This window comes from Drosophila mauritiana, chromosome 2R (genome assembly GCF_004382145.1).
Source record: "Drosophila mauritiana strain mau12 chromosome 2R, ASM438214v1, whole genome shotgun sequence".
Classification (NCBI taxonomy): Eukaryota; Metazoa; Arthropoda; class Insecta; order Diptera; family Drosophilidae; genus Drosophila; species Drosophila mauritiana.
In genome coordinates, this window is record NC_046668.1 from 18,639,163 (window position 1) to 18,656,677 (window position 17,515).

General features: G+C 46.9%; 4 protein-coding genes across 9 annotated transcripts; 3 read left to right on the forward strand and 1 right to left on the reverse strand.

Moving 5' to 3' along the window:
• LOC117135859 lies at positions 1 to 1,767 on the forward strand. The gene has a single exon (XM_033296385.1). It carries the CDS (start codon positions 78 to 80, stop codon positions 1,701 to 1,703), a length of 1,626 nt encoding a protein of 541 aa, XP_033152276.1. The 5' UTR covers positions 1 to 77; the 3' UTR covers positions 1,704 to 1,767.
• A 161-nt stretch (positions 1,768 to 1,928) lies between these two features.
• Positions 1,929 to 8,570, forward strand: LOC117135858 (tudor domain-containing protein 7B). Of its 4 annotated transcripts, XM_033296381.1 has the most exons (8): positions 1,934 to 2,073; positions 2,608 to 2,835; positions 4,470 to 6,848; positions 6,916 to 7,034; positions 7,453 to 7,717; positions 7,775 to 7,926; positions 7,985 to 8,133; positions 8,192 to 8,570. In XM_033296381.1, the coding sequence occupies exons 2-8, from the start codon at positions 2,626 to 2,628 to the stop codon at positions 8,416 to 8,418; spliced, it is 3,501 nt and encodes a 1,166-aa protein (XP_033152272.1). In that variant the 5' UTR covers positions 1,934 to 2,073; positions 2,608 to 2,625; the 3' UTR covers positions 8,419 to 8,570. The 4 variants fall into 4 exon arrangements, with proteins under 4 accessions (XP_033152274.1, XP_033152275.1, XP_033152272.1 ...); XM_033296382.1 differs by lacking the exons at positions 1,934 to 2,073; positions 2,608 to 2,835 and adding an exon at positions 3,299 to 3,490; XM_033296383.1 differs by lacking the exons at positions 7,775 to 7,926; positions 7,985 to 8,133; positions 8,192 to 8,570 and having other exon boundaries at positions 1,929 to 2,073; positions 7,352 to 7,546.
• On the reverse strand, positions 8,437 to 9,402 carry LOC117135860 (mediator of RNA polymerase II transcription subunit 8). The gene has a single exon (XM_033296386.1). It carries the CDS (start codon positions 9,318 to 9,320, stop codon positions 8,562 to 8,564), a length of 759 nt encoding a protein of 252 aa, XP_033152277.1. The 5' UTR covers positions 9,321 to 9,402; the 3' UTR covers positions 8,437 to 8,561.
• Positions 9,403 to 9,861: 459 nt separating this feature from the next.
• LOC117136769 (basic salivary proline-rich protein 2) lies at positions 9,862 to 13,333 on the forward strand. 3 transcript variants are annotated; one of them, XM_033297813.1, is made up of 7 exons: positions 9,862 to 9,990; positions 10,461 to 10,728; positions 10,921 to 11,615; positions 11,711 to 11,802; positions 11,874 to 12,240; positions 12,315 to 12,770; positions 12,835 to 12,972. In XM_033297813.1, exons 2-7 carry the CDS (start codon positions 10,653 to 10,655, stop codon positions 12,970 to 12,972), a joined length of 1,824 nt encoding a protein of 607 aa, XP_033153704.1. In that variant the 5' UTR covers positions 9,862 to 9,990; positions 10,461 to 10,652. The 3 variants fall into 3 exon arrangements, with proteins under 3 accessions (XP_033153704.1, XP_033153705.1, XP_033153706.1); XM_033297814.1 differs by having other exon boundaries at positions 9,862 to 10,728; positions 12,835 to 13,333; XM_033297815.1 differs by lacking the exon at positions 10,461 to 10,728.
• Positions 13,334 to 17,515: the final 4,182 nt, after the last annotated feature.

Here is a 17,515-nt window from a genome sequence, read left to right on the forward strand (position 1 = left end):
CCTAATTTCGAATATAAGGAATTTTAAAAACAAGAACTCGGCGATAATTCCAGCAAGATGTTGTGCTTTTGAGAACAATGTCAACGCGGATTTGGAGCCACAGCGCAGTCCGACTTTCATTACTGGCAATGGCAATCCTGGCGAGCGTTGGGCAAGCGACCGACCGATCCGAAGGAAGATCAGTACGCAGGTACTCATATGCGGATACCTCGTGGCCCAGGCGGCAGTTCGACAGCGAGCGAAGGGATGAGATGAGACTTAGGGACATGGCGCCTTCGGAGCAGCGGTACTTCACCGATCCGGAACTGCTCTTCCAGCGGCTGGACGACATGGAGCAGAAACTGGGGATTCCTGAAGAAATGGCTGCTGGCAAGGTGAAACCGGAACACTATCTTGTTGGTCCCAAGAATGTTGCCGCCCAGCTGCTCAAAGAGAACCTGTACAAATTTCCGATTGATGAGGGCGCCAGTGGACAGGGATTGCACGATGCTTGTCTGGGTAAGGAGGACGTGGATGATCCCTTCGAGTCCCTGGCCATGATGAACTTCAATGAGCATATGAAGGAGCGTAAGTCCGATCGTGAGCTTGAGAGGGTGCTGGGTGGCTACATAAACAACCAGCAGCTGGAGGGAAAACCAGCTGTGGCCACAGCCAATCTGCTGGCGAAGGTCATTAGCTCCAAGGTCGATCAGCCCAGGAAGTCTGGGACTTGTCGTGGCACCACGACTCGATCCCACGGGCCCACCACAAGGAGCACGACGACTCATCGGACGACCCTGAGTACCACAACGCGCAGTCCCACCACTTTCTGCCTCCCGGAACCCTCATCCGATCCTCCGCTCAAGCCGCTTCCCACACCTTCACCAACACCTCGTCCTTCGCCTCTCGCACCTTCGCGTCCACCAACGACGCGAAAACCATCTGCTCAAAGGATTAAGCCCAGTAAGTGCCTCATATCGACGAAATCTCAAAAGCCAGGAAGTGCCAAGTTGCTGCTGGAAATCATTTTGGCCACCAAGCAGCATGCACTGTCGGTGCTTAAGAATCTCAACTACCTGGAAATGGAACTACTGAGTCGCTCAACGGACGACGTTGTATCGGAAAACCAAGTTAAGGAGAAAGAACCACAGACAAAGACGAGTGAACGTATCGACAAGCCCGAGCCAAGGCCACCATCTAGGGTCTTTTCCTTTGGAATTCGACCTGCGAGCCAGAAAGAGACCTTGTACGACTTGGCAATGGCCAAGGAGGAGGAAATGAAGCTGCAGGATCGGGTGTGGGAGGAGCACCAGCAGCAGATGAGGCTAAGGAGGCCCATGAAGCCAAAGAGGTTTGAGGTTGCTCCGGCGGCTGCTGCACGCCTCGAACCTTTTCAGGAGCCTCGAAAGCCACTGAAGTCCCTGAATTCCATGCAGCCTTTTACTCCTTTGGAACCAGAAACTTCCGTCGATAACAGACGCATCAATCTGGAAGCCTTGAGCGTGGTAGTCAAACCAATGTCCTCCTTTCCCAGAAAGGATTCTGTTAGCGCGTCGCCACGGGCACAAATGAATGCCGTTCAATTGGAGGGCACAAGCGATGATGAACTGCATCCAATGCATGCATTTGAATTGAGACCAAGGAAGAAGAAAAAACACAAGTTTTACTCTATGGAAAAGCAGACACAGGCTAAAAAGCTACCCATTGCAGACGTTATTTATTAAGTCATTTGTATAAATACTAACAGAGTTTTATTGACACAATTATTCAACATTTAAATATATTTTAGAAATAAGAAATTGAACTTTGGCGCCAATAGCTTGCTTATAGCTTTCGGTATTTATATTCCACTTGACGTATTTTTTGACATCCAGCCCACGGTCCCACTAGAAGGCGCCGAAAATTTTAGAAACGTCAAACGAGAATAAACTCCTTTTATTTTAGTTGTGTTTTAGTGTTCGTTGTGTTAATAGAACAAATTTCGTTCGGGATCCTCGGAATATTCCTTTCGCAAGAAAAACTCAAGTCTCTTTTATGCAATTTGCAGTGCATATCTCGCTGAGACTCGGTTTATATTAATTGTTTAATAGCTTGGTAAGGACAGAAAACTCACAATATTGCATTACGACACATTCTTTATATGCGCACAAACCAAATCAAATTCTGAAATATAGACGGATATCAAAAATTCGACACGTTGCTAAATTTTTGTTTAATTTCTGCTTCTGCGCCGCCGCTTTCGTCCATCTCTTTCTTGCCTCTAATTCTCTTTATTTTTTGTTCCTTGTCCGCCGTATCTCTTCTAGCCTTGTGTTTGCCAATTTTATTTTGCACACTGAACTGAAAGAATAAAGCGAAACAGGCGCAACTCAATGTTTGCAGAATAATTTAGACCCTTGATAATAGTGCTTTCTTTCTTTACGTAAATGTAAATGGGATTTTTGAAAAATAGTATATTCGATTCGCCATGTGTTTGAAACAAATTACTTTCTGCCGCGTTCTTTTTTTCTGTGCATGCTTAATTGTTGCTGATTTGGGAGTGGGGGTGGCGGTGGGCGCACGCATTCCACGCCACTTGAATCATGCTCAATGGGTTAACCTCTCTCCGCCTCTCGCTCTCTTTGGCAGAATCGTTGAACGATCGCAATGGAAAAGCAGGAGGTCCTGGGACACGTGGCCAAGGTGGTCAGGGCCCTGATCACGTCAACTAAGCCGCCGGTCGAGCTGCGGTCCATCGTCAGAGATTACATGGATGTCGAGGGTGAGCCGATACCCTTTCACAGGCTGGGCTACTCGAATGTGCAAGAGCTGCTTAGGGCTACGAATCAGTTTAAGTTTCTCCATTACGGCAATCAGGTAAGTGCCATCTCCATCCGTCCATCCTGCCAATTGTTACGCATGTTACCTTAATAGTTGCCAATATTCTTTGCGAATTATTGCTTATCGCAAATGTCAGGGAGTGAGCGGCTCTCTTCCACCCACTTTAACCGCTTTCTTTCGCCCACTTTGCCTGAGCTTGCTCTCTGGGTGCCTCTCTCACGTGCGCAGCTTTCGAGTTGCTCTCTGCTGGTGTCACCATAGCTGTTAGCTAAAAATAGCTAGATTCCTTTCAATGTATTTTCATTAATCAGAATTAAAGGAAGTAGTGTTAATGAATTTAGGAAAACGAGATGAGGCCTTAGCTAGTTCCGTTATGCTCGCATCTTTAATAAAAGTTTGCAATTACTGGTATGACCATAAAAACCGCCAGATCTGTCGTTAACTTAGACAGGTGGTCATCGCCGCTGACTACCGAGCTTTTCGCGAGCGGCGCCCACCGCTTTCAGTTCGATTCTCTGGCTGAACGCGTGCGGTGAGCCGCTGCTGCTGCGCTGCTACCTTACCGCTTCACTCTATCTGACCGCTCGACGGACCGTTCCCGCCCGCTCTCTTCGTCGCAAAGGGGCCGCCCGCCGCTGAAGGGGCAACGTGTCAACGGCGTCTTCTTCTTTTCATCTGCGCCGTGAAAAGTGTAAACAATGGATCCTACTTAGTCTAGTTTCGTTGTCGCCTGGCACTTGTACATATTAAACAAATGCGTGCTGATTAAGCGCTTTGCTTTAATAAGTGCAACGACAGACGAAAACAAAAGTGTACAACGCGAAAATCGAAAAGGCCAGCAATTTGAAATTGCCTGTGTGTTCGTTCGTGTGCGATTGCATGTTTGCATGGTGAAAGTGAACAAACGTTCGCCAGTCGTATATTTTGATTTTTTCTCTATAAATGCCAGTCCCCGTCCCCATCTGCGCGTATTGCACTTGAACTGTGTGCATTATTCTTGTTTAGCCGTCTGCCTCCACACCTGTGGGCGAACGTGGGCGCTTGGGTGGGCGGGCTCTTCCGGCCAACGCTTTTGCATTGCTTGCCAAATCAATAATCAGACGAACCAAACGAACGAGTGATATTCATTTAATTGCAATTATGTATTCTGTATCTAGCATTCCGAGCTCTCGCTCTGCACCATTATCACGTTTGGGGCTTGAAAAAACCCCCTGCCCATATCCAGATCGCTGTGACCCTATAAAGATGATTGCAGCAGCGAAACAGCTCGACTCAATGTGAATCATAAACATAAACCCAACTTCAATCCACTTGGATTTCCAAACACTTAAGTAAACTCACTGGGCTTGGCTGTAAAATAGCTGACTCTCCAGTTTAATGGAGCATATTGGATTTCCAAACTCAAGAGTTGTTCGAGCGGAGCCACTTTCCCCTTCCTAGAAGTGGTAGCTAATATATACAGTGTTGGGTTTCCTGGTTAAGGGTCGTCGTAAGCAATAGCCGGAACTAAGATTGTCGAAAGATTTTACATCTTAAGTTCTCCTAATATACCTAATATATATTATGTATATTCACCTAATACATACAGATAAGCACTTAATACAAGCAGCATAATATGCAGCATAATGCGAGTTTCAAAACTAATTACCTTCTCATCAATCCCGTAACAGGTGTTTATAAAAGCGACGTATAACGCTAGCACAGAACACATTGTGCGTATGGTACGCGAGCAAAGGACCAGAACTTCCAAATCCTTATCGACGCCCCCGCCAATTGCCCAGAATCCCATTTACGGCCAGAGGTACCACAAGCAAGAACAGAATACGCAGTGGAATCATCAAAAGCAGGACCACCGATATTGTCCAACACAGCCAGCGCATTGGCAACCGGATTATTGGCAGCAGCAGCAGCAGAACCGACAGAAGCGCGTAGTAAAAGAAACCCGCGATCGGGCTGTGAAGGTTACCATGCGAGCTGCAAAGTTGGATCAGGAAACGATCAGCGTAACAATTGAGAACAAAAAGGCACCGGCCATGAATGGACATGGACCAAGCCACGTTACGGTTAACGGGCAAGACAAAGGCAATGACGGCAAACCTCCGCTGCGTGCCATACTGGGCAACAGTGCTTCGCAGCGCCAGCAAGATACAAGCACCGTCTATCACAGCCCTGAATCCTCATTCAGGCGGCCACGTCATCCGCGAGTAATGTTCCCTGGTCCTCAGCGCACCACGGGCGTCTCTGTGAATCACAGACTGAAAGTAACGCCGCAATCGGATGCACCAACGCCAGCGGGAGCGCCCATCACTCCGCCAGCTTCGCCGGAATATGCTCAAACGACATCCGCTGCCAAAACGACGTACAAGGAAGATATCCACGGCGGTCAGGGTCAAACAGGCAATGTCGTTACAAATCCAAAAGTTAAGGTGCCACTTAAATACGATCCCTCATTTGATCCCGTCTCCACGCTCAATATCTATTGCGAGGCAAATGACTTTGAGAAACCTGCGTACAACGTATTCAACAAGCTACGGCACCTACATTGTTCAGTGCAAATCGCTGGCGATGTCTACAGTAGCTATCCGCAGGAGTTCACTGATAAGGAGACAGCATACCAATGCACGGCAAAGATCGCTATCCAGCGCATCCTGCATGCCCAGTCACACCAAAAGCGCTCTGCTTGCACATTTAGCGATGAGGAGTTTATCGATGGATTGTACGAGGAGCTGTTGAAGCACCCACATGGCATATTGGGTCACAAGCTGGAGGATTGGTACGGCAGCACCTTCCGGCAACATTTGCCCAGTCATTGGTACGATTTGATCCTGAATTCAAATAAAATTCGTGTTGAGCACGGCATTGACCCAAGGATCATATTGTTTGCCAACGATCCTGGTTCATTGAAACCGGACCGCGCCAGCATAACCACCCTGCCACAGATGGTGCTGCCGTGGCAGGCAAGCGAAGGAGGATCACACGACTGGAACATGTTCATCAGCTTCTGCGACTCCACCAAGTTAGTGTGGGCTCGGATGATCCATCAGATCGCAAACTTTGAGGAACTGACGAAGCAAATTGGACGACAAATGGAGTCTCCGCATTTCCGGCAAAAGGTCTCTAAATTTTACGCTCAGGAAGTCTATCTGGTGGAGATGCCCGATGGCTGGAACCGTGTTCGTGCGATTTCCGTGGATGAGGAGACCCGCTCGTGCCGTTGTCACTTTATCGACTTTGGCGATGTGGGCATGTTTCATTTAGAAGATCTGTTCCAGTGTCCACCGCAATTCTTGGTGCTCCCGGCCCAGGCCGTTTGCCTTAGCATGTACGCGTTGGATAAGTTCGAAGATCATCCGCACGCTCTCAAGGTGTTAACGAAGGAGCTGGACGGCCAGACGGTTGTGGCCCATGTGCTCACCACGGAGAAGCAGTTCCTGGAACTGGGTGGATCTGCCCAGGGTGTGGTGGAGAACGGTAAGCGTCGGGCGTGCTTGGTGGCCACGCTGTACGACACCTCTACGGCTGAGGACATACATTTGAACGATCTGGTTGCGAGCAGAATAACCAAGTGCACGCCGGCACCATCCCTAAGTGACGGCAAGACCACGGCCATTCTTGTGTCTCACATCAACGATGATGGTGATCTAATGGTGCTGCTACGCAATGATGACCTTAAGTTTGTGGAACGCAGTATTGCGCAAACTGTGGCTGATTTGGGCGAGCAGGACCGAGTGAGCTATTCCGATCTGCTGCACGACCGCCATATATTTGTGTGCGACGAGACTGTCGATGGCGTGAAGCAGTGGTTCCGCGGGCGACTGGTCACCAGACCACTCAATCCGGAGGAAGAGACTTTCGATGTCTACTACGTGGACGATGGACGGCAGCGTAAGACGCACATCTCTAATATCTACCGCCTGGAGGCCAACAACAGAGCTCTGGCTACGTTCCCACCACAGGCGATACCCGTTCGTCTGCACGACGTTCCAGAGATCGGAGGTCATATGCTTCATCGCCTGCGGGGTCTGATACCTTGGCGCACAGAAGCTCTGGTAAGTGTTTTATATGAAGGGATGTTTTGAAAGCTTGTCGAATCCGTAACACCACTTTCTCCCGCAGCTGAAGTTTGTGGCCAAGGATAGTGGCAAGCCTCTGGTAAACGTATTCATCCGCGAGGACCCGGAGTCCATGTATATGTGCGTGAACATTGGCCTTCGCTTGGAGTTCGAGATGGCTAGGTAAGTGCCTTTATTAAAGACTTCGTGCATTCTATATCATTATGGTCAATGTCATCTAATCACATCGTCATCAAGCTCCCTAAACAACGACATCTGAATTGTGACTGCTGCCCTATAAGTTATATTAACAATATAATTGATCCTTTGCTTAATGCTATCTCTAATAGTGCTTCAATAAACCGGAACTAACTTGATAAGTTATCGCTAACACAAATTCGATCTACGTTTTGTAAGCTTACACTAAATCACGCACATCTTTGTATATAATTTGAAAAATATACTTTTAAGCTGATACACATACTTTACTACCCAATAAGCCCGAAAGCAATCAGATTTTTAAGCCTAGAAAACAACAATTGCCCCCCAATCCCCCAATCTGGCTTGTTCCCGCCCCACCATTGATTCCCCACCCACACAGCTCCATTCATCCGGATTATACGCTCCTGAGCTCCAATGTCCAGCTGCCCAGACGAGGTAGCTTCAGCTCCGTGTTCTCCAATCAGAGCAGCAACAGCGACCTTGTCGCTACCACTCCCCCGGTGACGCCAGAGGAGAAATCATCTGCAAGATCGGGCGCCAGCACCTTCTCGTCGCTCATGCTCAAGGATTACGAGGCTATTCCGGCAGTGGGTACCTATTTCGAGGTGCGCGTTGCCCTGTCCGTCAATCCCGGTCACTTTGCGGTAAGTCAATCATCAGCAAATGAATGACTCCGATTATAATGTGCGTTTCTGCCGCAGGTGCAACCGTATAAATGCTATAACCAGCTGCAGACTTTGATGAAGAATTTGCAAGAGCATTGCCAAAAACCGACAGCCAAGGCAGTCCAGCCTTCACAACTGGCCATTGGAGAGGCCTACGCTGCTCCCGACTCCGCAGGCCTTTATCATCGGTAAGAACTCATTCAGGTCTTGCAATGAAAACGCAAACTAATTATGAATATCTTGCAGCGTAAGTATTCACAAGATTTACGATGAGATTATACACGTGCGTTTCGTCGACGTGGGCGACGATGGAGTAATTGCCTGTGATCAACTGAAAACTCTAAATCCGGAGTTAAGAAAGCTGCCCAAAATGGCACTGCCAGCACAACTTTATGGCAAGTTCAAGAGAACTTGAGCTGTTTGGCGTTATAGCTAAAAACGATCTCCTTTCAGGCATACAACTGACTGATGTAGTATGGAGCAAGGAGAACTGCGTCCGATTCCGCGAACTGTCGTTGGGCCAGAAGTTTATTGGCATTGTGCGGCGCATGACTAAGCAAAGGGATGGCGGACGAGCGATGTGCCTGGAGCTGGTGGACACCTCCACGCCGAAAGATATTAAGCTGCACGAGATTCTCATCAATGAGAAGCACGCACAGCCAGCAACAAAGGAAGTCTGAGTCGGAGGAGACGATCCATTTAAATTTGTTCATGTTTATGTTTGCGTAATCCTAGTTTTAGAATTAGGGATATACATATAACTTATTATGACGAAACATTCCGCCAGATGGAACCGATAATAGCTAATAAACTGATGTGTTTTTTATCGAGAGAACGGATGTACTTGATTTGCGGACTTGATGTTCGTTTTCACAGCCGATGGCGCCTTTCCCATCTGCTGCTGCACGTTGCCGGGACTCATAGCGGGTCCACCCATTGGCGAGGGTGCTCGAATTGAAGGCGGTACCATCATGCCGGGTCCGGGTCCATAGTTGGTCAGCTTGAGTCCTTTTCCCATACCCACAGCGGCCACCAGGAGCTGTGTGTCGGCCATGCTACTCGTCTGCTGGATGCCGGTGCGCGAGGAGCTCTCGATTTCCCACTCTTCGCGCGCTTTGCTGACCATGTCCAGGACGTGGGAGACGACCTTGTTGTATTGAGTAACCTGTTTCATGGCAGCGTCGTTGGTGAGGTTCGCCGCCTTCTGCTCGTTCTGCAGCATTTTTTGTTCCGTAATCGGATCCGGCCGAGTTCTCAGATAATCTGGAACAATGTCGTGTGAAAAGACCGGCACCCGGCCCTCTGTGATGTTGATGAGGGTGTCATCCCTGTCCATGGAGACCAGAAGGGGCAGTACCGTTCGATTTCTCAGCGGCGGACACTGTTCCTTTGCCAGGATTTTCGTCAATCCCGTCAAGTGACTTGAGATAATGGCAAAGTTGTCCAGGAAAGTCGGCCAGTTGATGGTCTCGTACTCTAGCTCAAGTTTTTGGATCATCGAGAGAACTGCCAGCTTCAGGTCGTTCAGGCGCTGAAGGACCGTTTCCAGCGTCAGCTCAAAAAGCTTTTCGTCGCGCTGCATTTTGCCAACTCCCAATTTAACTATTATTTTTAACTTCAGTCGGATTGACACAAAGCGGGAAGTGTGACCGTGGATCTGCCAGATTTCTGCTTATAATCACCGCCGTAGTATCGATAACTTATGCGATAGCAGAGAACCGCCGTCCACACTACATTCAATTTACAATAGAGATTGGAGCATAAAATCCAAATCATAAGGTCAATTTAAAAAAATGAACAGTACAAAATTAATTAATGCTTACTCATTAATAATAATTCAACATTATTATTTGTTTCTTTTTTAATTGAGATATAGCTAATAACATTTACTTGTGCAATAATTAGCAGATCGTTAATGCATAGCAATTATCGTTAATGCATACTTGAAATAAAATCAAAACCATATATATAACATTCCCAAAGCGAATAGAGTTTTCAACTAAAATCCTCTCTTGAAATACCACAATATGTATTATTAAGATATATAAGCTGAATCGATACAAAGTTCATCTGACGCTGAACAGTCCTCAGACTACCGAAACCAAGCCATCGATGGTGGCCCCGCATATCGATACTACCAACATGGCCGTCGAGAAAAATTGAAGTGAACGCAACGCCGTGTTTTTCATTTGCCAATAAAACATTAACAGCTCACGGAATATCGTAAAGCGTGCCCGCAAACGTCGCCAAATGTAAGCAAATTATTTTAGTGCCTGTTTTACATCGTTTACATAATCGCCAGAGCTGAAATTCGGAATTTAGTTGCTGCCGTCGGGAGCCAACTTTTGCCTCACACTCTCTCTCTCTGTCTCGCTCTGCATTCCTCTCGTGCTGACAAGGCAAATATATTGGTGCTGGTGTGAGTGTATGTGTGAAAAATGGAAGAAATGGAAAATGCATATGTGAAAAGATATACGCGCAAGCCGATTAAAAATCGGCTCTCTCGCACGATTTTGATTGGGACCACAGGTCCCCGACCCCCGCGGCGTGATATGGGTTAAATGACAGTCGGAGCGCGTCCGCGATTCTCTCTGCGTTTTCAGGTCTCTCCGCTCTATTCCCCTTCTGTATAACTCCGCTCCTGATATTGTTGATGCTTTGTGTTGGCCATTTCTAATGCTCTCTTTACATGTTTCTATATTCAATTGTAATATATTTGCAGCTTGTTGTGTATGTTTTTGAAATGGTAAAGTGTGTTGTCGCGTTCGCCAAACCGAATCCGAAACAGTAAACCAAACCCTAACCGATTGGGGGTAATAAACATTGAAACCCGAGTACATACATACATATATCTGTCGCGCGATATATATATATATACATAGTTGCCAGAGCGAGAGAAATCCGAAATCTCGCGATGGCGTCGCGCAGGCGCGCCGAACTGAATCCCAAACTGCACATGGACAGGCAGCCGACAGCTGCCCGCATAACAGGTACCTGAACTGAAACTTCTACCAACTACCAGCAAGCAACTGCATAGAAGTGGGAAAACCCAAATGCCTCGCCGGGATTAGCGATGTCTAAGGGCCCATAAACCCATCAGCCCGTCTTAGGGGCTTCCCGGAACAAAGCACTGCCCACCACCCTGCCAACCGAAGCTGACCTTTTACCTCTCAACCTTGCAGATCCCTCATTACCCGCTGGAAAGCGACGCGAGATCGACAACGTGATGAAGAAGGCGCGCGCCAACACCACCAACGATTACTGGGACAAGAAGCTGATCGAGGCCGAGGAGAAGGATCCAAACCGATGGCGCCACACGGGCTACAAGAAGATGTACATCCAGGGGGAGAGCAGCTCTGGCGAGAGCGAACGCGACGGTCGCGAAGGTCGTGAGGGTGGAGCACCGCCCTACGGTCGTTATCCGCCCACCGGTGGACCGCCGCCCGGTCCACCGCCTCCGTCGCAGCGTTACGGACGCTCCCGTTCGCCGCACTCGCGCAGTCGGTCGCGTTTGCGGAAGTCGCCGCCGCTTTCACCACCTCCGCGTCGTCGTTCACCGCCAATGGCTATGCACAGTGGCATGGATCGCCGTGGTGGACCTCGCTCGCCGCCCATGCCACGATCGCCCAACAATAGCCACGATGCCCTCATGCGTCGACCCGGAAACGGCCACGGCGGAAGGCCCCGATCACCGCCGGAACCCAGTGGTGGCTCGTCGTCCTCGTCGTTGCGACGCAAGCCAAACGCGTCGCGTTCTCCGCTCGGACGACGCCGGTCTCCACCGCTTCCTCCGCCCTCGTCGTCGGTAATGGAGAAGCGAGGTCCAGTCGCCCATATCCTGCCGCGCTCCAAGCGACCGCCATCGCCACCACCGAGGGTGAGTTTTAAACCAGATAGTGCCAATTATTTTTAATACATTATTGTGTCAGTGAGAACCATACTAATTGTACATATATTCATGTGCCTTTGCAGCACTCGATGCGTTCGCGATCAAACAGCTCTATGAGCACCAGCTCCGATGATTCCTGCTCCCTCTGCTCACCCAGTCATCGTCACAGATCTCGGTAAATATGGATATGTGAAGAATTGTGGTTTCTTTATTCCTATTAACCTTATTGTTTTTTTCAACTTTAAGATCCCGCGGTCCGCGCTCGCCGCCACCCAAGCCACGTGGCCATTATCGTTCGGGGGCGCCTCCGCCCCCTCCGTCGGAGTCACATGGCCGTATCCATGGTCGCCCCACCACTCCACCGCCCGTGCGCGGAGGTGGAGGCAGTTCGGTTTCCGCCATGGAGAAGTATCGCCAGGCGAAGATGCGTCACATCGGGCACGAACGTGTCGCCTCGTCGGAAGCCCACATGAAGATCGCGCGGTCCTCGCGCCATTCGCCTCCGCCGGAAGATCCGCGTCTGAAGCACCGCCCGCCAGAGCCACCAGAGCCGGCGTCAGCGCCAGCTGCAGCACCTACAGCACAGGCAAAAAAGAAGAAGAAGGAAAAGGAGGTAAGCATTGCCCAAAGCTAACAGTAAAGCAATTTAAAACCAAATTTAACAATCCATATATTATTTTCCATCAGGTGAGGCCACGCATTAAAATTGAAGGTGAGAAACGCAAAAAACATCCGAGCGGGACGTCCAGTGGCACCGGAGCTAACGCGGCAAACTCCTCCTCGGACTCGGACGATTCGAACGGCTCGGACAGCGACGAGGTTGGCACGTTGCCCACATTCTCGGCTACTACGCGGCTGACGCTCTCGGATCGATTCGGCAAAATGGCGCAGTGGAGCATCGATCGCAGCAACATGGAGAACATGCGCATCACCAAAGACTCCGCCGGTGGGGCCCTCAAAGTGATGATTGAGGAGGGCCTGGAGTCGCCGCCGCGTCGCTATTCGTATTCGCCGGCACCGGCCGGGCACTTTCCGGAGGAGTTGGCCACCACAGCACCGTCGGGAATGCTGTCGTGGGACGATGTGCGCGTCCGTTACGAGTACTACAAGAGTCGTGGCTACCTAAGAGACTTGGACCTAAAGGTAGGTGCCGATTTTATCAGCAGTCCAGTACAAATGGTAACATTTATTTATCTATATCTTTCAGGACTATATCAAGTGGGAGGAGTGGTGGTATAAATATCAGGAATGGTTGAAACAGGAACGCTACTATGAGTACTGGGATCGCAGTCAGCAATTGCGCAGAAGGCGCAAAAAGCTGCCGGTAACTCAGCGCTTGAATTGAGTGCCCCCATCATCTGAATCATTTCATTAATTCTTTTACTTCCCCACTTCCAATTCAGCTCATTTACTTGACCTACTATTTCCTTCCTTTTCGTTGTATCTTAATCATTTCCTCATCCCACCTTCCCCGTTTGTACATTTAAAATGTATGAAACTGCACTTGTCAACTTATATTTTGATAATCAATATAATTAAAAGCCAAGCACCCGGAGATGTTTGGCTCTTGGCCTCTGACTTCCTGCTGTTGGTGTAGGGCTTTCATTAACACTGAACTTTGTAAGTTTTTTTTCGAGTGCATGTTGTTTAGCACAACACACCCATCATATACTTGTAAACGCATTAAACAACAGTCGGTTCATAAATCTTGTCTTTTACTGGGCCTGGTTATTTGATTTCCATGCTTTCACGACATTACTTACATTTGACGGGATTTTACAAATGTAACTTACGCTCGTAAGTAGAAAGCGATATAACGCCATCTTTGGACATTTTTCGAAAGCTGGCTAGAGCTTTTCAAGGTCAAATACATTTTTGAATAAATAAGCTGCCAGAAGATGTCTGACGACATTGCGAAAATCGTCGGAAATGTGGAAAAAGTGGGCGCAAGTGCCACCCAACTGGATGTCAATACTGTGATGTGCACGCAGCGTTTATTTGACGGCATATAAATTGAAAAATTCACATAAAAATGTGTAATTATTTGGCATATTTTCAATTTGCACAAAGGCGATAAGGGAAACAGTCGGCTGGAGGTGACACGCACATGGAGGGCATCGGGAAAAATCCCTGATATCCATCCCAGCTCCTGGGCGTGATTTCCGTGCACAAATTAGCACTTTTTCACTTGCTTTTTCCAGGGGTGGCGGCTGATAATCAGATTATGCCCGGTGCACAGGGGATGCTAATGTGTCGATATCGAGCTTCTGCCAAGCTAATTGCGGTTGAGTGGGGCATCATTTGGGGTGGGGGGACAAATGCTCCACGGATTAGCCATTGAAGCGGATTTTAATCCATCTTGAACCCTAAGGGCGGTTCCCCTTCAACCCATCACCTCGGCCCAATAATTGGCGCCCGATGCCCGACCGTGGGCACTGCTCCTCCTCCGTGTCCCGGCACAATTAAGCTCTAAATAACAACAGCGTTAAGATGGCTTTAAGGCCCGATTTGGCCCCCGGCCACCAGAAAACCCTTCAGTAGAACTCGAGGAAAAGTCACGTCTAATTACACACATCTTGAAGCAGCTTTTTGACCTGGTTGACTTACTTGGCTGGCTGCCGTTGGTCGGACGGTTTTACCAAATTGGTTTTAAAAGCCACAGGGGGTGAGGCGTTGAGAGCGCGTGAGAACGTGAGCAATTACTACGGCGTAGTGGGGTGTGCTCAAGAAGTGGGGCGACTGGGGCTATAATCCCTTTATAATCCACACAATGCTATTATATGCTCAAAATGACAAATAAGTGTCACGAATAAATACAACAAATTGTTCATCCGGATGGAGTCCGACAGACGCCCTCTGGCAAACAACTAGACCAGTGAAAATCTTAAATATTCCTTTAAACATTAAACATACATACATGCATTTCTTATAATTAGGCAAAAGTTTAAAATATGCTATTTGTTCTGCTTTTTTAAATAAACAAACTTACTTGTTTTAGGCCTAATTTTTTAACAAGTTGAGGGATGTGAGGGTACCGTGTATTCCTTTTTCGAATGTTCAGCATCAGTACAGCCAATTACACACAAAGGACGAGTAATCGAGCAAAGGGATGGGGTCCTGTGTGAATTAACAATTCCTTTCAATTAAGTGCGCAACCGACAAAAAAGAGAAGTTGTGCCCCCAAAAAGTGAAGCGATGGCGAGCTGAAAACTGACGAGTAGAAAAGGAAAGGATATCAAAGGAGAGCACAACCAGCGATATTTTCCTTTCAATAAAAGGATGTAGGGGCGGGATATCCTGAAATCGGGGGGTAAATGAATACGTTGCATATGTGAAGGCGAGCCGTGTACATATGGATGTACATACGTACATATGTGTACATAAATAAACGCCGACAGATAACAGACAGAAAACAAAGGGGCGGGCAGCGAAAAGTCGGGTTGCAAGGGGGCGTGGCACGGTCTAAAAATCAGCAGCAACTGTAACAAGTTTCGTATTTCTTTTTACACTTTCTTCGTTACAGTCAATCAGTTTTGCATGAGCGATTTCTTTACTCGTTTGCGCCAACTCTACAATTTACTCACACACACGCACACCCTCACACACTCGCTTTTGGGGGAGTCCCCCGAATGTTCTTCTTTTTTTTGACGAACGAAGTTAAACGAGTTCCCTGCACTCGATGATTTAGCAATGAATTCGCTTGTTTGTTGCAAACTCAGTGTTTATTTGTTTGTTGCTGCACGGAGAAAAAGTTCAAGCTTTAAAAGGTGTACAACTATTTTATTAAATTTGTTTTTTCTGGAATATGACCAAATTTAGAAATATTAAAAATATTTATATAAATTTTGTTATTATTTCTGTTCGAAAAAACAATGGTTCTTCATCAGCTGCACTCATTAACAGGTGCACTGGGTTAAACTCAATTGCCATACAAAATGCTAGCCCAATAATAACACCCGCATCCATTGCCAATTTAGAGAGCTTCATCCGGGCAATCTAAACTTCATTGTCTGGCTGTAAGCCCTTTCTGTAATTAAACCGAACTTGTTTCGAACGGAGTCCCAGTCAAAACGCACAAACATTCGAACTCTGTGGCAAGGTACACTTTGCCACACAACGTTTATTCAAGTTGGCTAAGTTTCCATTGTATCCAAAAAGGTAGCTTGTCTTTGATTTTCTCTGAAGTTCAAATGCGAACGACGTGATATTTGCTTAATTTTTCCCTTTTACCAACTACTTTTGTTCTTACCCCGGGCGAACTTGGGGGATTTGGGTTTGCACGAATAATTATTTGCCCATTTGGGGGTTGAAGTTTTGCCACGGCTCAGGTAATTTGCACAGACACAGGGCGATTACCACTAGACCAAAACAATTAGAATCGGAATCAATCGAGGCAAGACGGAAACAACACCCCCCACCACCACCACCCACAGCAATCGGATATCAGGAAAGTGATTCCGCTTGCCCATAAAACATTCAGATACCTGAAGTCCAAAATCAAGCATCACGTTCGTTTTGTTCGCTATTTGTTGAAACGATACAAAGTCAACAGCAGGATGGTTTAACAGATTTTCTTGGCGGATATCTTATTTATATAGGGATAGATATATGTATATGACTAGCTTTTTTAACTCAGAATATCAAAACATTGAAGACAAGAATATGAATCCAAATTGACATTGTTGCTGTATTTAAACATAATTTGCATTGTATTTAAAGGAAAGGGAAGGAAAGAAAAACTAATTTAAAAAAAATTTTAAAATACTTTTAACGTGTTTTGTTTTTTATAGTTGTATTTTTTATAATATAATACATTTTATTGCATGTCTACTTTTTACATCCCGCTTTGTTTAAATCTCTCATTTGTTTTTACGTCCCATACTTGTTTTTCTTCGCTTATTTTATTATTGTAGAAAATTTTAACATTAATTTTCCCCGGAACATAAAACAGAAGTAAATCTCATACAGATATAAAACAGAGCTCATCTGCCACACACGAAATGTTCAGGAAATACATAATTTCATTATGTTTCTCCCCGCTGTTCCCTGGAATCGCCTGCAGCACAAACTGTCAACACGGTTGGCATACCTCCACCCTCTCTGCAACAATTTTCCACCAACTCCCACCACATTTTGGCCTGCCCCGCCCACTTTTCTTAGCCCGGGGGCGTTGGCAGATAACGGTTTACTTTCTTAATCTCCGTACATAATTTTTGCGACTTCATGTTACGCAATGTATGTATGGCGCATTCTTTCCGCTTCTGCGGAATAACACAAGCTCTTCTCCATTTAAGGTAACCTGGTTTATCTGAAGGCTTTGGCAATTTTGTTAATTACTAAATATGCCTGCTTTCGTTTAATGAAATCTGGTTCAGCGCATATTTATTAGAATGAACTACTATCGGTGCTTAGGTTAAATAATATATATTTGCGAAGATGTATTCAAAATAACTTATTTTATTATTTTATATGTATGATTTTACTACAAGATTCGTTTCTATGATTTAAATTATGATTAATCAGAAAAGCCCTGCTTTACTTATTGTTTTCCCTGCTTGATTTTCACCTTGGTTTGGTGGCCTTCAGCCCTCACCACCCACTTTGCTGCATATATGACTGACTGTCTTTAAATATTTTATTTCCCCGACGCATTTGGTCGAGAGGTAAACGTCGAGCAACCGCTTTAAGAAACCCTTGGCAGCGCTTTCAATTACCAACTTAGCGCTGATTACTTATTCGTCAGCGTCATGACCGGAAATCCAAGGGGGGGTTTCGGGGGATTGGTATAAGCTGGCCCACTTCTGCACCGCCCAGGCCACAAGCATATTAGTCAAAAGGAGTTGACTCCTCCACACTTTCACTCGACTCCTGCGACTTGGACTTGGACT